This window comes from Xenopus laevis, chromosome 7L (assembly GCF_017654675.1).
Source record: "Xenopus laevis strain J_2021 chromosome 7L, Xenopus_laevis_v10.1, whole genome shotgun sequence".
Lineage (NCBI taxonomy): Eukaryota > Metazoa > Chordata > Amphibia > Anura > Pipidae > Xenopus > Xenopus laevis.
Window position 1 is genome coordinate 110091666 of NC_054383.1, and position 27058 is coordinate 110118723.

At 40.8% G+C, this 27058-nt stretch overlaps 2 protein-coding genes across 2 annotated transcripts in view; one reads left to right on the forward strand and one right to left on the reverse strand.

Annotated features, from left to right (window-relative positions):
• mboat7.L (membrane bound O-acyltransferase domain containing 7 L homeolog) overlaps positions 1–11118 on the reverse strand; it is a gene marked incomplete in the record, with an annotated part of 28059 nt that extends 16941 nt beyond the window's left edge. Inside the window, 5 exon segments of the mRNA NM_001095137.1 lie at positions 698–854; positions 2910–3036; positions 3310–3439; positions 8126–8211; positions 11099–11118. Coding sequence (NP_001088606.1) covers positions 698–854; positions 2910–3036; positions 3310–3439; positions 8126–8201 — 490 coding nt within the window.
• A 5677-nt stretch (positions 11119–16795) lies between these two features.
• LOC108696677 lies at positions 16796–25774 on the forward strand. Its single transcript, XM_018226262.2, has 5 exons — positions 16796–17290; positions 19056–19224; positions 21188–21441; positions 22144–22671; positions 24691–25774. The coding sequence occupies exons 1-5, from the start codon at positions 17177–17179 to the stop codon at positions 25213–25215; spliced, it is 1590 nt and encodes a 529-aa protein (XP_018081751.1). The 5' UTR covers positions 16796–17176; the 3' UTR covers positions 25216–25774.
• Positions 25775–27058: the final 1284 nt, after the last annotated feature.

The following is a 27058-nucleotide window of genomic DNA, read 5'->3' on the forward strand; positions in this document are numbered from 1 at the left end:
CTAAATCACGCCCCATAGTGTTCTATCAGAAAGCATTTGCGTTTGAGGAATACCTGCTCCAGATTAAAAACGATTGTAAGGTACAGAGCCTGGTGGCGGCTGGTGTAAGTCTATCATGTTATTACCGCTCTCCATAGGGCTGTCCTTCTGCATCAGAATTTATTAATCAGGCCTGTAGCATCAGCTTCATTTTCAAAGGCTCGTGAGCTTAGTAACCCGGAGCACTCTGAGCATGTGCAGTGTCACTGGCACTCAAAAGATGGCCTAACAAAATGTAAGATAAGGAGCTCCTGTGGACAACGTTGAATCCATTTTTGTCAATCAATAACCACCAAAATAAAGGGGAGATGCCATCAGGCCCGGACTGGCAATCTGTGGGTTCTGGCAAATGCCAGATGGGCTGCTATAAGGTCCCATACAAAGTCAGTATTGAGTGGGCTGGTGGTGGCTGATTGGGCCTCTGTGTGGGCTGATTGGGCCTTTGTGTACGTGAAATGCCAGGGCCTATTTTAATTCTCAGTCCAGACCTGGATGCCATACTGCAAAGTAACAGGTGACTCCGTCTCCCGCATTAGGTTTAATCATCATCAAGGTGTATTTGCATGGCTTTTGCAGGTACAGTGCTCCTAAACGCAGTCAGAACTAAAAGAATATGAAATGTAAAGGCCAAGAGAAGCCTCTCCCCATTCAGGTGTACCTGTCATCAATCCAATATAACAGTAGCTGTAGTAAAACATTTCCCGCAGACTCGGAATGCTGGGAATCGTGCTGATTGCCGAGGGCTTTGAAAACGACGTCACCTCCTGTTTTTTCGCTCGGTAAAAGTCCTGCACTTCATTTGCTAAACTCACCAACTGCAACAAAAGAGCAAGTGAATCGAGACTGTACTTACATTCATTCAGGAGTTATTACGTGAAATTGTTATCAGCCGGGGGGTTAGGGCAGAGAACTAGAGCATTATTTTCAACTGGTAAACACAGATAATGACGGTCGGTATTATGGTTGTCATTATTGACCCTATTAAACTGTAGAATGCAGATACAGGAAAATGTACAATATTTGTAACTAAGCATAACTAAGTGTCATACTGCTTCATGTAGGAAATCTCAGCCTTCTAAAGCTTTAAATCATCAAAGACACAGTGGGGGTCATTTATAAACAATGGGCAAATTTGCTCCTGGGCTGTAACCCATGGCAACCAAGCAGATGATTGCTTTTAGTCTTTAACTTGCAGACTGAAAAAAGCTAATCACTGATTGGTTGCTATGGGATACTGCCCAGGTGCAAATTTGGCCAGTGTTTATAAATGAGCCCCACAGTAACTCCCGGTACCAGAATGCTTGTTCTTTAACATAAAATACATACATCGTTCAGAATTGGTCATTATAATATCCCTTTAAAAGAGAACTAAACCCTAAAAATGAATGTGGCTAAAAATGCCATATTTAATATCCTGAACTTATTGCACCAGCCTAACGTTTCAGCCTCTCAATAGCAGCAATGATCCAGGACTTCAAACTGTCACAGGGGGTCACCATCTTGGAAAGTGTCTGTGACACTCACATGCTCAGTGGGCTCTGAGCAGCTGTTGAGAAGCTAAGCTTAGGGGTCGTCACTAATTATCCAGCAGAAAATGAGGTTGGTCTGTAATATAAACTGATGCTACAGGGCTGATTATTAAATTCTGATGCTAATTGCACTGGTTTCTGTGCTGCCATGTAGTAATTATCTATATTAATTACTAATCAGCCTTATATTGTGACATTCATATTCTATGTGTACAAGTGGGTCCCTAAGCTCAGTAAGTGACAGCAGCACAGAGCAGGTGCAGTGAATCAGCAAAAAAGATGGGAAGCTACAGGGGCATCTTTGGAGACACAAATCTTTCCTGCTAAAGGGCTGTAGTTGTCTTGGGCTGGTACAGAAGTCCAAAACATAATGTACAACATTTCCAGCTACTTCTTTAGTTAAGCTTTAGTTCTCCTTTATGGACCTGGTTATAAGGATGGTTCATCCTTCTCTTGTATTTAGTGGCATTAGCATGTGGCCTGACTGAATGCTGCAGGTAGGGGATGGGCAGGGCCTATGGAAAAGATAAGACATTGAGCTGGTATACAATATGACAATGTCCTCTGTTTGATGCACAATTGAGCTTATTACACAACTATACATTAATGCTAGATCTCTGTACAGGATATGAAATCATATAGGCAGTTGTTCCTGCTATAGAGAACCACGAAAAACGAAATTGATTTGAATAAGAGACTGGAATATGAATAGGAGAGGCCTGAATAGAAAGATGAGTAATAAAAAGTAGCAATAAAACTTGTGGCCTTTCTGAACATTTGTTTTTTAGATGGGGTCAATGACCCCCATCTGAAAGCTGGATAGAGTCAGAAGAAGAAAGCAAATACTTAAACTATAAAAAAAGAAATAATGAAGACCGATTGAAAAGTTGCATAGAATTGGCCATTCTATAACATACTAAAAGTTAACTCAAAGGTGAACCACCCCTATACGTTTCCCTTATACAACCCATATGGGAGTAAGTTAGAGAGGCCCTGAATTTACATATAAAAATGACATTATAGTGGCCCTTAAATTAGGCTTTAATATTAGATAAAACTATAAATGCAATGTTTACTCCCACCACTACCCTGCTTTCTACAAAGGTGTTTCAAATGATATTTATGCTTCCTTGTATCCATCAAATAAGAATCCATCATCCCATTAATATGAGAATAAGAAAGTTATAGGAGCAGTGGCTGAAGTATTTCCCCTATACTAAACAAAATAAGCAAAGAAAAGTCTGTGTTTAATGTCCCGTACACAATCAGTACTTCAGTAAATACTATGTATAAATATACTATTTATCATGCCTAGGAGACATATGGATAGCCCAGGCTCACCTTTAATGTTAAAAGCAGCTGAACTGCATTGGTAAATGGGGTTGGTGCTGGAATATCAAAGTACGTTATAGTCCTGAAGAAGAGCAGGTAGGTGAAGGTCCAGCCCAGTGTGGGGAAGTGGCAGGATCTGAAAGCAAATGGAAGAAATACAAAAAAGCATTTGTACATTATTTCATTCAGGAAAACTGACAATTTGCCCTTTAATTTTGGTGAACTACACCTCCCAGTATTACCGGCCAATAAAGCAGATAGGTTGGAATAGCTATTAAATATGGAGTTAAAAAAATAAATGCACACAAAGTCTTTCTTCTTACAGCTGCCTGTGGCTTGTTTTAGCATAACATTCATAGCGTTGTGCCTGATGGAAGTGACATGACAGTGGCTGGAGCATGTAACACACCTGGGGAGTATTTTTATGATGAGCCATGTGCCCAGGATAGTGATGGCAGAATGCAGGCTGTGGATGTGACAGGTTATCAATGTGAGAGCCACTCCAACTGCCGCTGATCCTCGCTGTTTTACTTGTGGGCCTGACAGATAAAGAGAGAGAGAGGGAAATTAGCCATTTGTTCTGCAATTATCATCATTAGTAGAACACATTTTACCAAATGCAAGATCTGCAATATCTGTTTGTCGGTCCCCTGAGCTCAGTAATGGCTAGAAAGACAACATACATAGAAGATTATTACAAAAAGACCACCCATTGGTATCATACACACTAAAGATATGGGACAAACTGAAAACAACATATTTTCCAACTAAATACCCATCGTTACTTATGCCACTTTTAAACAACCCAACCTTCCCAGTTAGCCTAAAGGTGGCCATACACGGGCCGATAAAAGCTGCCGACAGACCGTGTCGGCAGCTTATTGGCCCGTGTATGGGGGCCCCCGACGGGCTTCCCCGATCGAGATCTGGCCGAAAGTCGGCCAGATCTCGATCGGATGGGATTAAAAATCCCGTCGGATCGTGGCCGCATCTGTTCGTTGATGCGGTCCCGCGATCCGACCGCCCGTTTGGCGAACGCTAGGATCCGATCGTTGGGCCCTAGGGCCCACGATCGGATCAGCCCGATATTGCCCACCTCAAGGTGGGCATATCGGAGGGAGATCCGCTCGTTTGGCGACATCGCCAAACGAGCGGATCTATCCGTGTATGGCCACCTTTAAACCAGGATACTTTCAACATTGGTTCATACAAGGAAACCTACAAATAATACATTTTATGGAAAAGGGCGAACTCATTAGTAAGCAACAATTTCACAATTTCAAACCCTTCACTACCCTTGACCACCTAAAATGTACACAAATCACTCGCTACTTCCATACCCTAGGAGGAGCTAAAACACTTTCACGTCCATTATCAACATTTAAAGGAATAGTTCAGTGTGAAAATAAAAACTGGGTAAATAGATAGGCTGTGCAAAATAAAAAATGTTTCTAATATAGTTAGTTAGCCAAAAATGTAATATATAAAGGCTGGAGTGAACAGATGTCTAATAAAACAGCCAGAATCCAACTTCCTGCTTTTCAGCTCTATAACTCTGAGTTAGTCAGCGACTTGAAGGGGGGCCACATGGTACATTTCTGTTCAGTGAGTTTGTAATTGACCCTCAGCATTCAGCTCAGATTCAAAAGCAACAGAAATGACCCATGTGCCCCCCCCCCTCAAGTCTCTGATTGGTTACTGCCTGGTAGCCAGGGTAACCAGTCAGTGTAAACCAAGAGATCTGAAAAGCAGGAAATAGTGCTCTGACTGACATGTTATACATCAAATCACTCCAGCCTTTATACATTACATTTTTGGCTAACTAACTATATTAGAAACATTTTTTATTTTGCACAGCCTATCTATTCACCTAGTTTTTATTTTTACACTGAACAATTCCTTTAAAACATATTGCACTTTAGATGACCCACCTAGGCACAACATTACCATGATTTATACGTGATCCATGCATGGAACACCGAGCTAAACCTTGCATTGTCAGAGGAACAAGAACAATCTTGTGCTAAAACTTCTCCGCAGTTCTAGGTGCAGTCGCCTCCAACAGTTGAATTATAAAATCCTCATCAGATAGTACAAACACCTGCAAAGCTCCAACGCTTATCCCCTCAGATCTCTGATTAATGCTGGAGGCAAAGGGCACCATGATACACATTTTTTGGGAATGCCCATTAATAAAGACATATTGGGATGAAATAATTACTCTATCTGAAGTACTGTATGTTAGATAGACATCAGGCATACTACTGGTTATTCCACGTAGAGAAACCTATCTCCACTTTTAAAAACTCCCTAGAACCATATCTATTTAATGCAGCAAAATATCAACAATAATCAGACTGGTTCGCAAAGATGGAGGAGCTCTATGTCTTTGAGGAACTCTCAGCGGGCACAGAACAACAAAACACAATTTTTACTGCCATTTGGTGGAGATGGTTAGCGTTTAAAAAAACAGATTGGTATAAATCGCTCTTCCCCCCCCCTCAAGAAAACAGAGAGGTTTTTTTTTCCCTCCTTGATATAAAAAGTACAGAGTCATTCTATTGTATCTACGAAAATATACGTTTATTATGCTGTACTGTATTGGAAAATTCAATAAAAATATAATACGAAGTAATGGCTAGAAATGGGGAAGGGGGAAAGTGCAGCAACCGATTTAGTCAACTACATATACACACACACACACTCACTTGGCCAGGTAGACAAAAAATCCCCATACTTGGTGTCTCATAGATTGTAAGCTCTTGAGCAGGGCCTATGAGTAAGTGCCCCTATTAGGCATGAAACGCATTTGGCTCTCTGTGTCCTAATAAATCCTTTTTACTTTTATAATCATTTGTTTCGAACACTTTTTTTCTTTCCATATTCCTGTTTGCAACTGTGATTTCACCCTTTAACAGGGGCCATGTACACTGGACCTCAAGTATTCTCTTCTTTTACTTATTGACTAATTGCTATAATTACAATCAATTTTTTTGACTACTTCAACACCTTCATTATTTGTAGTCCCTCTTTACTGTGTGAATATAATCTGTACGATCAGTGTATTCAGCCATTTCATTTATTATACAGTACAGTGGCATATGATGTTGCTTTATAAATATGTGTTGTTAATAATAATAATAATAATAACGATGATGATAAAACACAGACACAATATTGTTCAGACTTCGTTATATGGATTTATTGTAGCCGCAGAAACATTGCACTATAATTTAATAGCGGGGGGGGGGGATATTGGCTCAACTTCATTTAAAAGTTATTATTGTAAATGCTTTAGATCATTCAAAAGCTTTAGCTGGAGTTGCTAGATGGCTCCCACTGGACACACTGCTGGGCTCTCTTGTCCCATTTCTGTATTACGCTTAGTCACATGCAATCAATAATTAGTGTCACTACTTCTGATCTGTGCTATAGATAAAATAGTGCTGTACATGAGCCACAATCAGTTATGCTTAAAGGGAAAATATACCCAATCCCTGCACAAGGCTTATTATCACTTATGTTACGTGTTCCTAAAAATGATTAGTAGAACATAATGAATAGTCTATATGAGTGATCCCCAGTGGCTCATAAGTAACATGATGCTCTCCAACCCCTTGGATGTTGCTCCCAGTGGCCTCAAAGCAGGTGATTATTTTTTTATTACAGGCTTGAACCAGGTCTACTGCCAAACAGAGTCTCCTGTAATCACAGTCACTCCACATAGGGGCTACTAAATGGCTTATCGTAGCCCCTACTTTCCCCCCAGGCACTTGCTCTCCAACAAATAATTTGGGCACAAACTGCCTATGGCTGTTGGGTGGGCCCCTCAGGTGGGGCTGCTTTAATGCACTGATCCTATTGTTTGCTTCCCACCACCCACACACGGATCAAATCTGTATCACTACTAGGGTTGCCACCCAGCCGGTATTTTACCGGCCTAGCCGGTAAAACACCTGCCAGGGCCGGTATTACAAATTTACGGGCAATGTAGCTGCCGGTAATTTGTAATACCATTTACAAAATTCCCTGCCCGCCGATGAAAACTTACATTTTCGTTGGCTTTGGGTGGTGGCCCCGCCCCTTTTGTGACACTACTCCACATGGATCCGCCCTCATCGGCTCTGCCCCTTTTTGTGTCACACCCCACCCCTTTCCTTTCCGCCCCCCGGTAATTTTTTTTTTAAAAAAGTGGCAACCCTAATCACTACTGCCCCCAATACTCCCTTCACATATTTCCATAATACTTATGATAGAGAAGAGCTAAGCTATAAAGCAATTCTTTAACCTCTAATGTTGGACCAGATGGCACTTTGTATGGCCAACCAGATGGCACTTTGTATGGCCAACCAGATGGCACTTTGTATGGCCAGGTTTTTACACCTGCCTTGTTAGCAAATTAATTCCCTGTTAGCCTATTCTGATCCTTTTTCCCTGGCTGAGCTTTTACTTTGACCTGTGAAATAAACACTAAGCTTGTGTTACAGGTCCTGGGCTTTACAAGTCCTTTATCAGCTCTCACGCATCCCCGCAGGTAATTATATCTAGCTCTAAATAAAATATTCATTTGCTACTAATGAAAGAGATAAGAGCTTTGTCATGGAGTGGTCTAATGGACTTCCTCAGTGACGTTTGCAGCTCATTCATCCCTTGAAGGTCCAGCTTTTTGGTCAATCCCCCCCTCCCAGTTTATAACAAAGTTACAGGTAAAGGAAAATACTGATTTATCATAGTCTAGGAGAGCAAATAAGCAATCAGTATCAGGCCCAGATTTGTGAAAAGGCCACATACAGCCCAGCCAAATGCGACAATACACCCAGTTTCTTCTACATTTATGAATATTGTAGAATTAGGTGCGCAGTATAATAAATCTCCTGTGCATGGTCCAGAAACTGGAGGAGTGTGTATTCACAAAGGGGAGCAGAAGCGAGCCAAGCGAGAGTGTGGGGGCAGATGGACCATCAAAGGGGGCTTGGCCTTGGGGAGCCTGACTGGCAAATCTGGGCCTGATCAATACACAGAGGGTCTGATTTACTTACATATGTGCTAAACTGCAATGCAGTTACCAATCAGCAGTTGAATTCGATCAATCTACTATAAGTGACAAATTACAGGAAAAGTTTGGACGCCTTACTATGGTGCACTTCTCCTTTAAGTGGCAACAAACAGAGCATAGCTAGCTTTTTAAAAATCTATAGACTGAACAAAAAAAACTGGTTACTCACTTCCATTCTTGAAGAGAAATCCAAGTGGTGCGGAACCGAGCAGGATAGCAAGATAGGTCAGCTCATTGGGAGACATGCTCACACTCCTGCAAAAGTCACATTAGTGCAAGTGTCAACAGTGCATATTTACTTAGGTCATTTAACCTGTTTGGCTTCACTCAGCATTGTGTCTCTGGATTTGTGTTAGGGCAGAGACACAATGGCAGATTCAAATTCTTTCAGGTTGTGGACAATCAGGCTCAACAACTGCAAATACTGTGTTGCAAGTTTATTTAACACAACATGTTTCGAGCGGTGGCTCTTTTTCCACCGCTCGAAACATGTTGTGTTAAATAAACTTGCAACACAGTATTTGCAGTTGTTGAGCCTGATTGTCCACAACCTGAAAGAATTTGCAGCTGCTCTAGCCTCTAAGGGACAGAGGCCGTGGCACAGGCCTTGAATCGTGGGTGTTGGTACACTACCTTTTTTTTTTTTCCAGTACAATGGCAGATTCGGCGAGATTAGCCGCCCGGCGACAAATCTCTTGTTCTTCGGGGCAACTAATCTCCCCGAACTGCCTTCCACCGTTTATAATGAAAATCGCCAGCGGGAAGGCACTCAGAGCACTTCATTTTCTGAAGTCATCTGAAGTTGCCTCATGGGGAAACTTCGGGCGACTTCGGAAGACAAATACCTGCAGTATTTTTATACCATTGGAGTGTGAAGGCCATTAATAATAAATATATATCATACCTCCCAACAATTTGAAAATAAAAAGAGGGACAAGAAGTTTTGCCACACAGAGTGTGGCGAACATTTTGACTACGCCCATTTTATGTCCACACCCCCTAATTATCATGTACATTTTACAACATGTTTTTATGTGTTATTACAGTTTTGCTTATAAAGGTGAATTGCCCTTTAAGCTGCAAGTCACAGTTTCCCTAAGAGACCTGCTTATCTTAAATTGATACAATTATTTCTTTGCTTATCTTAAATGGTAACAAATGTATCTAAGTGTACCTGCCACGTATTCTGGGCTCTCTGCCAAAAACCAATTAAATTTTAGAAACTGTCTATTTTTCTGGCTGTTCAATGCAGGAGATCAAAGAGAAAGTCGGAACATTTCAGTAACAATCCGGGACTGCAGGTTGAGCTGTCAAAATCAGGACTGTCCCATGAAAAACGGGACAGTTGGGAGGTATGGTATATAGCAGAATGAGAACTAAAATAGGAGATGGTAGTATGTCTACAAATGTTCCTTGTTACTGTTAGTATATAGGAAGCTTGTTTAACTTTATGCTTACATCACTCTTGGCCATGATAAACAAACTAGTTAAACAACAGAAAGCAAATCATTGTTCAGAACACCATACATTCAGAATAAACGACTAGTGGTTGTCTGGTTGTTGATACAAACTTATAAAGAACTGTTTGCCAAGTAAATAATGATTCTTGAACAGTGGATTGTTGCCATGGATAACAGGCAGAAAATTGAGACGGACGAGTATAAACGACTATGGGGTAATTTGTTAAAGGGGTTGTTCACCTTTACATAAACTTTAGAGAGTGATAGTCTGAGACAATTTGCAATCAGTTTCTATTATTTGTGTTTTTTTAGCTTTTTATTCAGCAACACTCCAGTTTTCAATTTCAGAAATCTGGTTGCTAGGGTCCAAGTTACACTAGCAACCATGCATTGATTTGAATTAGAAACTGGAATACGAATAGGAGAGGCCTTGAATAGAAATATGAGTAATAAAAATAGCAATAAAAATAAATGTGTAGCCTTACAGAGCATTTGATTTTTACATGGAGTCAGTGACCCACCTCCCCATCTGAAAACTGGAAAGAGTCAAAAGAAGAAGGCAAATGTTTAAAAAAAACTACACAAAATAGTTTTTATCTGTTTATTTATTTCTGCCTTTTGGTTCTGAGTTATTGCTTCAGGAATCAGAACTAGGAGTGTCAGCCAGACAGATTTTTCAATAGCAATTACAGGTATGGAACTGTTATACAGAATGCTCACGGGGTTTTCCAGATAAGGGGCCTTTCTGTAATTTGGATCTCCACACTTTACATCTACTAACGAAATCATTAAAACATGAATTAAACAGAATAGCCTGGTTTTGCTTCCAATAAGGATGTTTATATCTTAGTTGGGATCAACTACAAGATACAGGTATGGGACCTGTTATCCAGAATACTCGGGACCTGGGGTTTTCTGGATAATGAATCTTTCCGTAATTTGGATCCTCATAACTTAAGTCTACTACAAATCGTGTAAACGTTATATAAACCCAATAAACTGATTTTGCTTCCAATAAGCACTAAATAAATACTGTATATCTTAGTTGGGATAAAGTAAAGGTACTGTTTTATTATTACAGAGAAAAAGGAAATCATTTTTAAAAACTAGAATTATTTGATTAAAGTGGAGTCTACAGGAGATTGCCTTCCCATAATTCAGAGCTTTCTATAAACGTATAATGAATGAATATGGGAAAGCTGCTTAGAATTACATTGCTTTCATTGTTCCCCTTTCTTCTGAATGTAAAGGTATTTTCAATGCTGTGTTGCTTGTGGAGGAGTCCAGTCTGTTCATAACTGCTAATACAGCTCTGGATTGGGGATAGTGGTTATCACAGAATAATGCCATTAATTACAGATCACGCTGTTTTTATGTAAAAGCACATGTTAACAGCTGTTGTTAAACTACAAATATCGGCGTGCTGTTAGGGGATGCTGGGAGTAGTAGTTTAGAAGTGACAGCTGGAGGGTTGATTGATCTAGTCGTGATTACACTGTCTGAAGGGAGTTCCTTCCTGTTCCTCAGTCAATAAGCTGCTTCCATTACAGATATATATATATAAATATATGAGTGAGGTGTGTACGACTGCAAGGAGAGGAGTTATTACCCCCCATTATCAGCCCCCAGAACAATGTATCCCTCCCTTGCAGCCATCCTTCCCCGTCGGTTGCTCCCCTTACCGTGTGATCACTTAGCTGTGGCCTCTGACTGTTCAGTGAAGCTCATTCATAGGAAGCTCAGGAGCACAAGGAAACGGCAAGTCTCAGCAGCCCCACCCCTCCATACGATACTACTTCCTAGTGGGGAAAAGATCATCTGTGATGTCACTGTCATGTGATCCCCCATGTGATCTCTAGGACCTCAGGAGCTGGTGTATTCACCACTTGCTAGATCCCTGACTGACTCTCTATGTGCCCAGTAACTATATAGTCATACTATTTACACCCCCCCCCCCAAACAATGTAGGTCTCTATAAAAATATATTGCATAAAACAGCTCATATGTAAAACCCTGCTTCGTGTAAATAAACAATTTTCATAATAATATACTTTTCTAGTAGTATGTGCCATTGGGTAATCCTAAATAGAAAATTGTAATTTTTGGGATCGTATGATTCATGGTGCACACAAACATACCAACAAACCATATATGTTAGGTCACATGAACCAATTAACAGACAGAGTTCTGTATTTTGCTTCCCACACTTCTTCCTGTTACAGTTAGTGTTGTAGTATTTCTGGTCAGGTGATCTCTGAGGCAGCACACAGACCATCACAAAATGGGGGTTCAAGGCAAGAGATATAAAAGGGCAAGATTTACTTAAATATATAGACCAGTTTGGTAAGATTCTTTAATATGCCACTTAATATGATGTAAACCATCTGTTGCTTAAGTGTTTATTTTGGGGGTATAGTTCTCCTTTAAAGGAACAGTTCAGTGTGAAAATAAAAACTGTGTAAATAGATAGGCTGTGCAAAATAAAAAATGTTTCTAATATAGTTAGTTAGCCAAATATGTAATATATAAAGGCTGGAGTGAACAGATGTCTAATAAAACAGCCAGAATCCAACTTCCTGCTTTTCAGCTCTATAACTCTGAGTTAGTCAGCGACTTGAAGGGGGACCACATGGTACATTTCTGTTCAGTGAGTTTGCAATTGATCCTCAGCATTCAGCTCAGATTCAAAAGCAACAGATATGACCCATGTGGCCCCCCCTCAAGTCTCTGATTGGTTACTGCCTGGTAACCAGGGTAACCAGTCAGTATAAACCAAGAGAGCTGAAAAGCAGGAAGTAGTGTTCTGACTGACATGTTATACATCAATTCACTCCAGCCTTTATACTTTACATTTTTGACTAACTAACTATATTAGAAACATGTTTTATTTTGCACAGCCTATCTATTTACCCAGTTTTTATTTTTACACTGAACGATTCCTTTAACAATTTAGCTGGCTGTAGATTTAAAAGATCTGCTTTTCAATTTGAGCCTAGGTAATGAGGGAATATTTTCCTGATAATGACAGGGATACAGACTATTGAGGCAGGAGTGCGTCAACAAACGATGCCAGCCTTGCCTCATGGCATTTTTAATCCTGCTGGATCAATATAAATTTTTGGCCAGATATCGGTTAGTTAGACCCCTCGGAGTGCCCCATACAAAGGCAGATGAGCAGCCAAGACTGAAGGGGCCACATCGGCAGCTAGAATCTGCCAGTTAGGGTTGGCACCTGTTCAGTGGTGACCCAAACAGTTTGGTATAGTATAGCTCCCAACTGTCCTGTTTTACACGGGACAATTTCGATTTTGACAGCTCAACCCGGATTGTTACTGAAATGTCCCTACTTTCTCTTTGATCTACTGCACTGAACAGCCAGTTCCTATGTGCGCTTAGATACATTTGTAACAATTTAAGATAAGCAAAGATACAATTGTAATTATTTAAAATAAGCAGGTCTCTTGGGGAAACTGTGACTTGCATCTTAAAGGGCAATTCACCTTCATTAACAAAACTGTAATAACACATAAAACCTTTCCATAACCGGACACATTTTGTAAAATAGTTATGGTATTTATGGGGTGTGGCCTTAAAATGGGTGTAGTTAAAGAATTTTGCACAGCAAATCTTTTTTTCCCTCTTTCTATTTTCCAAATGTTGGGAGGTATGGTTTGGTTCGGGTCCCAACTGCCTGTTTGGGTTTCAGTCTTGTGAAACCCGAACAATAATCTCACCAATAACCACTTCTGAAGTCACAACCCTAGCCACACAAGGTACAAGTATGCCCCCAAATGTCACTGCTCTGCCGCTGATGCCATCATCCTGTCCCCATTTTTGGTTTTTGCTGAGGTCAAAGGTAGCAACCCTACTGCCAGTGTATGGCCACCTTTGCACATTTTCCCTCAAAGGGCAAATACCCTCCCTCTCCCAGTCCTGACTAAAGCTGGCCATAGACACAAAGATCCGATTGTACGAATCGAGAATTCGTACGATTTTCAGACCGTGTGTGGAGAGTCCCGACATTTTTCGTCCGGCGCAGATCGTCATTTGGTCGATCAGACAGGCTAAAAGATTTCTGTCGGCTGCTGATAATATCTCTGCATTTATTGCCGATGGTACGACTTTCAGTGGGAGACTGTCACCAGCTTTTGTCAGACATAACTCTCGTACGATTGCTGTCAGGGGCAGAACTTTGGCTGATCTGTTCTTTTCTACTTTATTTGATCTGAATGGGTAATGGCAGGTTGAGAGATGAGAAAGTCCGATCGTTCGAGGATTCGATTTTACTTTGACTGAAAACTGCCAAAAATTCAAAAAGAAAACTTTGACTATCAAATTTGGCCAACTCGATGGTCGAATTTAGAAGTTTTTTAACTTCGAAATGCGACCCTTGATAAATCTGCCCCTTAGTGTCCAAATTACCACAGCAACCATGCATTGATTTGAATAAGAGACTGGAATATGAATAGGAGAGGCCTGAACAGAAAGATGAGTAATAAAAAGTAGCAATAACAATACATTTTTAGCCTTACAGAGCATTTGTTTTTAGATGGGGTCAGTGACCCCCATTTGAAAGCTGTAAAGAGACAGAAGAAAAAGGCAAAATAATTCAAAAACCACTGTGCGTGATTGCTGATTTATTGCGTATTTGTTGCCTTTGAGTATGCGATTAATGAACTATCTGATTGGTCACAAGAATTCAACCTCTCTAACCATTCTGCCAATAGCAGTTCAATAAAGCGGATAATGGGCAGAGCAGGCCTGAGTAGAAAGACAAGTAGCAAATAGCAGCAGAATAAATGTATGGCTTTACAGTTCCTTGCTTTATGGCTGCAGGGGCCCTGATCAGAGCAGAGCTGATTATGGGAAGCAGATACACGGGATATACGCAGAAGGAAGGGGGGGATTCTATGGCAATATGGCGATGGTCCCTGTATTAAAAGAACAGAAACATTACAAGCTTGGAGGGACAATTGTCTAATCTATTCCAGTGATATCCCTTCTGAGCTCTGGAGAACAAAACTGCATTGAGTGTGGTTCCTGCTGATGGATGAATGTGATTTTGGGTTTACTTCTCCAAAAAATCCAACCTTTAGATCAAATCAATCTGACCTTATTTCTTACATACAAAGATTCTCTTAAATATGCAGCCTATCTAAAGCCCATGCACAGGGCTTCCATTACAGGCATTACCATTACCATATTTAAAAGGGAGACTTGCCATATTTGTCTATAGAAATCAATACAACAGCCCTCGTGGTAATAATTACACACTGTTGTGCTATTTCTCTCTATGGGAAGAAACTGGATTTAATACAAATTGCTTAAGGCCTTAATGTTTTCTTTAGGAAAAAAAAAGCACTAGCGAGGGGACATGATTACTCTATACAAGTACATTACAGGATATTGTAGACAGATAGCGGGAGGATATTTATGTCCCATAAAAAGGATCAATGCAGCAAAGGCCACCCAGTGAGGGCAATATGGTTGTGCGAGATGATTCTGTTGTTGTTCGGAACCACTGTCACTAGTCAATACAACTTGTCTCGCCATCTAGTGGGAGGTTTTAGGTAACCCAGTGCTAAAATTTTTAAGCACAAGAATTTAAACATGCACACTAGTGATGTGCGGGTCGGGTTTTTCCCGAGCTGGCGCACGTCTTTAAAAGTTCAAACGGGAAGTCGGCATTTGTAAGGTTGGAAAGGGAGGTGCGATGTCGGCCCGAACCCACCCGTCCCGCGGGTATCGGGCTGGCCCGCACATCACTAATACACACCTGCACACAATTAATTTAAAATCTCAGCTGTCAATTATATTTTGCTTTCCCCCACTCGTGCCGTATGCTCTAACTGTAGATCCCAAAAGAATGAAAGAAACTAGAATTAAGTCATATATATATATATATATATATATATATATATATATATATATATATATATATATATATATATATATATATATATATATATATATATATATATATATATATATATACATAGAGCAAGTAAAGTTTATTTTGCTCAGCTAACATGATAAATAGAATTTGTAATTATTTGTTAGGGTTATAGGTCCTCCTTCAGTTTTAATCCCCCCTATGTATCAACGCCCACAGAAACAAATAAAATGATATTTGCAGATCATTTGAATTGGCTTTTATCCCACTGGCTGCTCAATGTGTAATGTCGGATTATCACCAGATATTTTTGTTCTTTTTCCCCCACTCTCTCTCTCTATATATCTATATATACTGTATATGAGTCAAAGAGGAAAGAAGTGAGAGCTGAAGCAAAATAAGAGGGTTTGGAGCAACAGAGGGAGACAATTAGGGGGTTATGGTCACATAAAAAAGTGGAATGCCAAAAAATAAAATAATGCAAAAAGGAGTCAGGCAGACTACAGAGCAAAAAGGGAAGCAGAACAGCACATGGTACAACATTAGGGAGTGAAAGGCATACCTCCCAACATTTTGGAACTAAAAAGAGGGACAAAAAGTTGCCTTGTGTAGCTCGACGACATTTTTGGCCACACCCCCAAATTACCATGTTCATTTTACAAAATTTGCCAGGTTATGAAAGTTTGAACATATTTCTATGTTTTTTTTCAGTTATTCAGTTTTGCTAATGAAGGTGAATTGGCCTTTAAGCTGCTGTGGCTAGGGTTGCTATCCGGCCGGTATTTTACCAGCCTAGCCGGTAAAACACCTGCCAAGGCTGGTATTACAAATTTACCGGCAATGTAGCTGCTGCTAAATTTATAATACCCTTCAAAAAGGCCTGCCCCCAATCCCCTGTAACTTATCGTTTCTGACTTTGACCCTGTTTGAAAATCACTGCCCCGTCCCTTTTGATGTCACTATCCTCCCCTTTTTTTGTTCCCGCCACCGGCCGGTAAAACATTTGGGAAAAGGTGGCAACCCTAGCTGTGGCTGTTCTGGGCTCTCTGCCAAAAGCCAATTAAGTTAGAAACTTTGTTTCTTTTTCTGGCTGTTCAGGGCAGAGAAAAACAGGATTTTCCAGTACAAATGAGGGACTGCGGGCTGAGCTGTCAAAAGAGGGACTGTCCCTCTAAAAACAGGACAGTTGGGAGGTATGGGTGGAAAGTGGAAGGGTGAGACTCATGTACATGTACAGATGGTAAAATGAGAAAGTAGGCACTTAAAAACAAGTACGATTCATTGGTATTTGAAGTTTTCCTTTATTTTACATTGTTGTTTTGTGGTCCCACCTTTATATTATGCATTATACATTCCCCTAAATTTACATTTTCTTGGACCATTTTTTACTGGTCCCTGAAAAACATAAAATGGGGGTTCTACTGTATTGTGCTATTTCTGGGCTGGTTTTGAAAATTAGACCTGGCAACTCTGCTGATAAATAACAGAACCAGAACACAGCGATTTGGACTGTGAATCTTCCCCAGCGTAGTCCAGCTACATTTGTACCTCCTCGTCCAGCCTACCTTCTTCCCAATATCCTTCGTTCTGAGAGCGCGACACACTGATCAGTTCCGCCTATGGTTATATTGCGCCATATTTGTCACTGGCGCTGCTTTAATATAGGGTAAGTTCACGTCCGCCATGTTGGCTTCAGAACGAGGCTGGCACCACTTCCTTTTAAAAAAAAAAAAAAAATCATTAAACGCACTTTTTCCCCCAATTAGTATTCTCTTTTCACAGTTATCTATTCATTTTCCTTTAATACCGCCCGAGTTAGGCGATAGATGGAATAGGGTATATAAAGCGAAGAATAAAGTACCGATTCATGGAGACGATTTGTGCAGCAGCTGCTGAGGAGGGAGACAGAGACAGAAGTGCGAGGGACTCGACTCTTGGTCTATTCAGCGATGAAATGTCAGCTAGTGTGCAACACGCACAGGTATTTATCCGCCACTGTAATTGCTGACACGTGTCTAAATTACACTGTACTATAATTGTCTGTAAGTGAATGCTGGGAGATGTAGTCACCTGTAACTGTAGCTACAGCTTCATGGTCTGTCCCTACAACATTGCTAGCGCCTTGTCATCAGTTTTGAAGTAAACAAATTGTCTAGAGAGAGAGATTTGTAGGACAGTCGTTCTGTTATCTTTGTATTGAACAGGTACATCCATAGCACAGTCACAGACTTTCTCTTATTCCCTATTGCCCCTGAGACTTTCACTCTTTCCCCAGAATGAAAATTGTTCCTGAAATTGTATCCCATATTCACACTCTGCCCCTGGAAGTCTCTTTTTTTTAAAAAATTGACCAACTGCACAGTAGAAGTGATTTTTCAAGCCATAATCAGTATTTATCTCCCTTTAACCCGTAGTTAATCATTTTTAAGAATGTATGGTTTTTGATACATCTAGAAGTAGAGAGGACAAACAACCAAACCACTTCATGATTCCAAATTCCAGTTCTTACATGGTAGATAATCAGATTAACCGGGGCAAAAATAACCCCTACATAATGTCTATAAAAAGTAGACTACATGTAGTGCATGTAGTGCGTCAATAAAAACTACTTTTTTCACATTTGAAGACTCTCCAGTTTCCTTCATACTTCATGTTACTGTTGTGGAGATGGCTACTCCGCCAACCTGTTGAAGAGTCTGACTATTAAGTCATTTGGAGGATTTTTCAGAACAGAGACTGAAGGGAGGAGGTTGTTTATGCAGAGTTTATTATCTCTAGTTAGGGTCGCCATACAGGGACCAATAAATCTTCTGATTTGGTCCAATTGGAAGCTTATCGACCCATGGCCCTCAGGAGGCAGCAAATCCCTTCTCAACCAACCACCCAAACACCATCCCCGTTTTGGTATCTCTTTAGTGTGTTAACCAAAGTGAGAACCAGGGCAGCGGGCAGCTTTTTGCAAGGATAATTATGGGTTACAAGACCTTTTTACTGGTTTGCATTAGCCCTTTGGCTATGTAGTTTCCACTATATACCCAAGCCCAGCTGGGTTAAAACATCTCATTCAATAGTGTTTTATCATAGCCAAATTCATTTTGTTTGGTTGATTCCTCTATCATAACACTAGAAAGGATGGATGTTTTTTAGAACCAATATCTGACCAATGTTTTGTCACTCTTTACTGCTGTACTGCAAGTTGGGGTGATATCACCCCCTCTTCCCCCCAGCAGCCTAACAACAGAACAATGGGAAGGTAAACAGATAGCAGCTCCCCAACACAAGATAACAGCTCACTGGTAGATCTAAGAACAGCACTCAATAGTAAAATCCAGGTCCCACTGCGACACATTCAGTTACATTGAGTAGGAGAAACAACAGCCTGCCAGAAAGCAGTTCCATCCTAGGTATGGTTGTCACCTTTTCTGGAAAAAAATACTGGCCTCCCTATATATTTATCTTTTTTCCCTATTAATAACATTGGGATCATTTTTACCGGCCAGGCCGGTAAAATCCCGGCGAGGTGGCAACCCTAATCCTAGGCTAGTGCTGGTTCTTTCTGAAAGCACATGACCAGGCAAAATGGCCTGATATGGCGCCTACACACCAATTTTACAACTAAAAAATACACTTGCTGGTTCAGGAATTAAATGTTATATTGTAGAGTGAATTATTTGCAGTGTAAACGGTGTAATTTAGAAATAAAAACGACATCATAAAAATCATGACAAAATCCTTTTAAACACCAGGGCACAGATAACTCCAGCCTTGTTACCCTTGACTTTGGCCCAGAAGAAGAAATCAGAGCAGAGAGGCCGGCCTCAAAAGGAAGGCTGAGTAGGACACTGAAGAAGAAGCCTGGAAGGAATGAAAAGAAAAGAGGCCAGCAATATTCTCCAAGGAAGAGGGATGAAGGAGGTGAGCATACAGAAGTGTAGGAAGTGTCCAGAAAGACCCAAATATAACATCAAAGTCCCCAAAATGTGTGTAAATGTAGTGTGATCCCCATTTAAGTCAGTGCCCCATTTGCTGTTACCCTAAATGACTATTTTACATGCACCATTGACTTGTTTATCTAGTTACAGCATAGATGGTCAGTGTTTAGACTGATTTTAGACATTATAGCTATATCTAGTATAGGCAGGGCCGCCATCAGGGGGTACAAGTGTACCGGCCCCCCAGTGCTGCACTTTTTAAAAGAGCTGGGCCCCCCTTAAAGGAGAGTGATAATCCCGGGCGCTCCCGTCCGGCCTGTCCGCAATGGCACGCACTACCACCCGCATCGCTACACCCCGCCCCTTCCCGCTCTACATCCAGCTCTATCGGCTATACCTCTGCGCCGCCTACCTCATTGGCTGCACTGCCTACCTGGGAGCCGTCCCTATACCCCAGCCGTCAGTCTTGCCCCTTCCCTCGTGAGATATTAAAAATAAAACTTAGCTGGCGCGCTGCCTGCCTGCTCTTCCTCCTGTACTTCCGCCTGCTCTTCTGCCTGTTCTTCCGCCTGATCTTCCTCTTTTTCTTCCTCCTGTTCTTCCTCCTGCTCTTCCGCCTGTTCTTCCACCTACTATTCCTCTTGCTCTTCCACCTGCTCTTCCTCCTGTTCTTACTCCTGCTCTTCCACCTGCTCTTCCTCCTGTTCTTTCTCCCGCTCTTCCGCCTGTTCGTCCTCCTTCATTGGGCACTGTCACTGTAATATCCTTGTCCCCAAATGAAGTGGCAAACTTGTTCCTTATTGCAGCATAAGTTTAACCCTTACAACATGCCTGGTGCAGGTTCTGCATTCTGGGCATGGAGTAGGTGGGGTTTTGACAAATTTGGCAGGGGAGTGGGTGGGATCTGAGGTGGAGCTTGGGGGGGGCCTTGAAAAATTTTTTGTACGTGGGCCCCGTGATTTCTAATGGCGGCCCTGAGTATAGGTAAATCTAAAAACAACTGAACTTGCTGAGTAATCAATGAAGACGTTTCACTACTCATTCGAGCAGCTTCTTCAGTTCAACTGACTGGTGTGGGAAATTCTCGGCATATAAACTCTTCCACTAATCCAATCACAATGGTACATTGTAACTCTTCAAAGAGGTGACATCTGAAGAAATTCACAGAGGTTTTGATTCTGTGTAGTGTTGCATGAATGGATGTGTGAAGTATTCTGAAACCGCCGGGGTACAGATGTTAGAACAGCATTGTATGTAGCAGACAGGTGGTGTCGAAGGCCCCCGCCTCTGTTCAGGGATGGTCTCTCCACCTTGACATGAATGGCCTCTTTCACGCCTCGTTCAAACCAGCGGTCTTCTTTATCAAGGTTTTGGACCTTGCTATCTTCAAAGGAGTGTCCCTTGTCTTTTAGGTGTAGAAAGACAGCTGAGTTTTGCCCTGTAGAGTTCGCCTACTATGCTGAGCCATTCGCTTGGTGAGCAGTTGTTTTGTCTCCCCAATGTATAGATCTGCGCACTCCTCGCTACACTGGACTCCATATACCACATTGCTTCGTTTTTTTAGGGATGCACCGAATCCAGGATTCGATTCGGGATTCGGGCAGGATTCGGCCTTTTTCAACAGGATTCGGATTCGGCCGAATCCTTGTGCCTGGCCAAATTGAACCCGAATTTGCATATGTAAATTAGGGGAGGGTTAGAAAATCACATGACTTTTCATCACAAAAGAAGGATTTTTTTCCACTTTTTCCATTCCTACCCCTTATTTACATATGCAAATTAGGGTTCGGATCCGGTTCGGTATTCGGCTGAATCTTTCATGAAGGATTCAGGGATTCGGCCGAATCCCAAATAGTGGATTCGGTGCATCCCTAGTTTTTTTTTCAGAACACTTCACACATCCCATTCATGCAACTCTCTTACTAGTTTTCTTCACACCTCCACAGCAGAGGCCCAGTCAAGCATTGGACATCTTGTTTTGGCTGCTGAGTTAATGGAGAAAGCAAGTGAATGTCAGGATCTAGGTGATATAAATCAAAGTATCCTGCACGACCATGGCGAATACTGTGTCCCCAATGACCCTGAACTCTTGATGGAGATGGTGAGGGAGCTGAAGAGGACAACCCACCAGCAGAGCCAGCTCTTGCTCTCAACTCAGGAAAAACTGGATTGTAAGGAAAAGCACTGTCAGGAACTTCAGGTAAATGCCTTATACCCATTTGCAAAATATATCAATTGAGATATATGTATAGATTTAGGTATAGATTTCCTTATATTGTTTGTTGGCATAATGACATAGTACTTAGCACTGCTGAGTTTCCCCTTGGAACTCTCGTTTCCTCCCACATGTGAAAAACATGCAGGCAGGTTAATTGGCTCCTATTAAATTAAACTATTTTTTTATAGGTTTTTTTTTTTTTTTAAAAGATTAGTAAACTGTAAAATTGATGAAAATGCTATTCTAAGAACTTTTGCAATGTATATTCCTTGTTTTTTTTTTTGTTTTTTTTAATTCCAAGATATAAAAGGATTCATGTACTGTTAAAATGAATGAATTTTGTTACAACAGCGCCACCTGCTGGTCATTTTCTGACCAGTCTGACAACCAAGTAGTCAAGGAAGTTGTCAGGAGAAAGAAAGAGGCTGCTCTGATGTTCTTTTGGCTAGTAAAAAATTAGAAACCTTTCTCAAATCTTTCCTAACTAGTAGAACATCAGAGCAGCCTCTTTCTTTCTCCCGACAACCTCCTGACAATACTTTCATGATTTGCCTTCTTCTGACACTTTTCAGCTTTGAAACTTAATTGAAACGTGAACAACCCCTTTAACTTTGACTTTCTGAACAGCAATAGAGCTATATAATGATAGTCTCCATTTCTGTTTTCTGTCCCCCCAAAATAAAGGAGAAGTGGGACAATGAGAGGTGGATGTTGCTGACAGACATGGGGCAGCAAATCACTCAACTTGAATCAGACGTTAGGAATTTACACTGTGAGAAGGAGATTCTGGAAAAGAAGAACAACGAGCTGCAAGAGCAGTTAGCCAGAAGCTCCAGAACAGTCCTGTACTTGAGTCAGCAGGTAAAGAGTAAGGAGACGGACAGGAATGAGACCTCTTTCTGTTTGAAAAGCATTAAAAATGAAAGCAAATGGGTGCGCTTCTATACCGGCTTTGATGGATACGAACAGCTGAGCAACTTCCTTGCTTTTCTCACCGCCGACCCAGACCTTTGTACTGGTAAGATACGCAGGAGAACAGAGGTTGGACCTCAGAATGCCCTCGGCTTAGAAGATCAGCTCTTTCTTGTCCTGACAAGGCTTCGCCTAGGCTTATTGCTCCAGGATCTGGCTTTTCGATTCAGAGTGTCAGAGTCCACGGTTTCTCGCTACTGGTTGAACTGGACGGAGCTCCTGCATGCACGGCTTACTCAGGTAGGCTCACTGGTCTCACATAATCCAAGTTCATATCTACCTCTTGGACCCATTACAGTTTAGGTCTTTGAAGGGTCTCTTATTAAACGAATGGTACTTAGTTTTGGATTTTGAGGACTTGCCTTGGATATAGAATGCCAGCTTTAGCTCACAAGGATGAGTTTACACAATGCTATATAGTAACATAGTAAGTTAGGTTGAAAACAGACACACGTCCATCAAGTTTAACCTTTTAACTTTTTTTTTAACCTAACTGCCAGTTGATCCAGAGGAAGGCAAAACAACCCCATCTGAAGCCTCTCCAATTTGCCTCAGAGGGGAAAAAATTCCTTCCTGACTCCAAAATGGCAAAGACTAATCCCTGGATCAACTTGTACTATGAGCTATCTTCCATAACCCTGTATTCCCTCACTTGCTAAACACCATCCAACCCCTTCTTAAAGCTATCTAATGTATCAGCCTGTACAACTGATTCAGGGAGAGAATTCCACATCTTCACAGCTCTCACTGTAATAAACCCATTCTGAATATTTAGGCGGAAACTCTTTTCTTCTAGTCGGAATGGGTGACCTCGGGTCAGCTGGAAAGACCTACTGGTAAATAAAACATTAAAGAGATTATTATATGATCCCCTTATATATTTATACATAGTTATCATATCACCCCTTAAGCGCCTCTTCTCCAGTGTGAACATCCCCAATTTGGCCAGTCTTTCCTCATAGCTAAGATTTTCAATACCATTTATCAGCTTAGTTGCCCTTCTCTGTACCCTCTCTAATACAATAATGTCCTGTTTGAGTGATGGAGACCAAAACTGTATGGCATATTCTAGATGGGGCCTTACAAGTGCTCTATAAAGTGGAAGAATGACCCCCTCCTCCCGTGATTCTATGCCCCTTTAATACAGCTCAAGACCTTATTGGCCCTTGATGCTGCTGACTGGCATTGCTTGCTACAGCCAAGTTTATTATTTACAAGGACTCCAAGGTCCTTTTCTATAATGGATTTGCCTAGTGCAGTCCCATTAAGGCTTTCCTCTGTAGCACAGAACTGTCAAAGTCCAGAAGTTAAGGATGTTTACAAAACAAGTATTTTGTTTATTCTCAGTCAAGGGCAATTCCTTACAGCCAACCTTCACTTACTACATACAATCTTCTTTTATTGCATGCATGTGGCTGAAGATTGAGACCCCCCTTGTGCCTACTGCTTAAAGTGGACCTGTCACCCAGACATAAAAAGCTGTATAATAAAAGCCTTTTTTAAATTGAACATGAAATCAAAATTCTTTTTTTTTTTTTATTAAAGCATCCATAGCTGTTGTAAACTCATTTGAAAATCTCAACTGTCAATCAAATATTGTCTGCTCCGCCTTAGGCATAGAGGCGGGGCAGGCAATTACTTTCACTTTACATTCAGCACTTCCTAGATATCACTGCTCTCTTTTCAAAATGGCTCCTGCCTGCTTGCTATAATTAGGAATTGCCAGAGCGAAGGAAACAAGATTCAAATATTTTATACAGTGTAATTAAAGTTTATTTTGCTTGATTAACGTGATTAAACAGGATTCAGAATCATTTTTTCAGGGTGTCAGGTCCCCTTTAAAGTGATACTGACACTAAAAAATTTCTTTCCAAAATATGAATCTACGTTAAAAGTTACCTATAGGTCATGTTGATGGTTTTTCGCTGATAGTTCTGCTTCTGTAAGTGATTTTTACTTGAAGTTGCTATCTTAACCTGTCTGTTTGAGTTTATAATTCTAAAACGGACTACTGCTGCTCAAATATGGCAGCCCCCTCATAGTGGAACATGGGGGTAAGAAAGGTCATGTAAATCGGGCAAATACCTTTTATGGCAAAATTCTAAAGATAATGTTATGATATAAAATAATTATTTTCTGGTGTCGGGATCTTGCATACGATATCCACTCTTGGGGCACATAAATGTTGTGTGCATTAGCTTAGCAAGTAACAACTCAAAATTTGAATTGCTTTTGTTGAGCATGTATTCCATTTCACAGGTCCCAGTCTTATACAGTACCAGGTACTTGGATCTGTTTGAGCCCAAAAGACTTGAGCAGTATGAAGGCCTTACATGCACAGTTATGGACTGCACTGATCTCTTCTTTGAAGTTCAAGCAAAGGACCGCTCTAAACCAGCTTCTAATCACCCCCGTAGGAATCATTACCTAAGACGGGGTTACGCCATTGCCTCATCGAATGGCTTTATGACTTTTTCATCTAGTTTACCTTTTGGCATAGCTACAAAAATAATGGACAGTCAGCCCCAAGAGGAGATACGTGGTGGAATAACGTCACCGTTGCAGTTTCCACCTTTCATGCAGAATGACCCCGTGCAGCTAACACAGGAGCAACATGGAATGAGCAGACAGGTACTCAGCCTTCTGAGTCTTACTGATAAAGCTCTAAACTTTCGCTTTCTAAAGGGAGTATACCCACCGAATATGGAAGCTCAGGTGGACAGAGCCTGGATCATCTGCTGCTACCTAGCTTGCCTTCTACATGAGCCAATGGGGTTATCATAACCAACCTATCACCTTGCAGAATTTTTTTTTCAACACTCCTGCTTTAAGGACATACAGTGAATACATAAATATGTATAATAGGATGAATACATGACAGGTACCAGTGAAAACAGGAATTTACTTAATGCTTTTGTTCCATACATTTACTTATAGCCAAGGGTATGTAAAGTTATTTTCAAAAAAACTGCAGCTAAAAAAACCAGATGGCTAAAACAGCCATAATAAAGGAAACGCAGGTGACATCACTTAGGGGCACATTTATCAAGGGTCGAATTTCAAATGAGTTTTTAGATTCAATCTTATTTTTAGATTCGATCTTATTTGAAATTCAATTGGGGGGTAAATTTATTAAAAATATTGAATATGTAAAACTCGGACGAATTTTACTGACCAGAATACTCTAATCTAATTCAATTAGAATTAGACCAAACTAGATCAGTTTTTTTCTCCAAAAAAAACTTGTTTGTAGCCTTCCTGACATTCATCTCCAAATTGGTCACTGGACCTCTCCACATGAATTTGGCAGATTTTAGGCAGCAATTATTTGAATTCTTAAAGGGGCCAGAGTATAATAAATATCAATTTAAAAAAAAAAAAAGCGAATCAAGTTTGGATAATTCCCTAGTCCAATTTGACAGTTTTGACCATAAAAAAAATAAGTTTTCAATTCGACCCTTAAAGGGGTGGTTCACATTCAAACACTTTTTTCTGTTCAGTTGGTTTCAGATATTTCATCAGAAATAAAGACTTTTTCCAATTTCTTTCTATCTTCTATTTGTGACCTTTTTCTAATATTGAAGCTGCTAAAGCAGCTTTGGGAAGAAGGGGTCGCCGACCATGTAAACTGTTATAAATTGATACATTTATCTTTGTCCCTGCTGCGTTCCATTATAGGCAGCTGTTAGAATTGATACAATGGTTGCTAATATTCCATAGGTGCTGCTGAAAAATTATATCAAGTAAATGTAGCAAATTGTAATATATCAGAATGCTCTTGGGTCGTTGAGTTGCCAGACAAACATCAGAGACAAGCATTAAACTTCAATTTTTTGAAAATGGTAAAAAAGTACTTGGAAGGTTAACAACCCCATTTAATAAATCTGCCCCTTAGTCTAAAGTATGTAGAACATGAATGCCATCAGTACTTTATGCTTCTGTTTACAGGGCGTGATGAAGAGTAATTTGTAGACAGACATGTGAGTAACCTAGAATCAGACTTACAATATACCTTAGGAGGCTGTGACTAAGCCACGGCATGACTTTGGACCCCAGGCCTGACCATTTTTGCTCCTAGACCCCAGTGTCCATCCTCCTTCAGAGGACACAAACAAAACAGAGCAAGTTAAAAAGGGCAGGGGATTAGATTTCGAGCAAGGGAGGAGTCACTTTAACCTTAGTGTCCCTTCTCCAGCTGTATGATCTTTATGTCCACGGTGCATGTGTCCCCCCAAGCTAAGCAAGAGACTAATGTATTCACTGAAGTCAAGAGTATATGGCATAAATCTAGGGTCCCCAGTCTTTACCTATGAGCAACATTCAAATATAAAGTGCTGGGATAGGATATTTGTAGCCTATATGTGGACTGACAGCCTACAGGAGACTGACTGTACACCTGGTTTTTATGCACCAAAACTTGCCTCCAAGCCAGGAATTCAACAATAAGCACCTGCTTTGAGGCCACTGGGAGCAAAATGTTACTCACAAGTCGCTGGTTGGGGACCACTGGCACAAAGGAAGCATTTGGTACATAAGCATTAAGAAATGGACAGACAAGGGCGTGCCTCCACAGGTTGTGCCACTTCAAACTGACAAATGGGCAAACATATGGTTGACTTAGATAAAT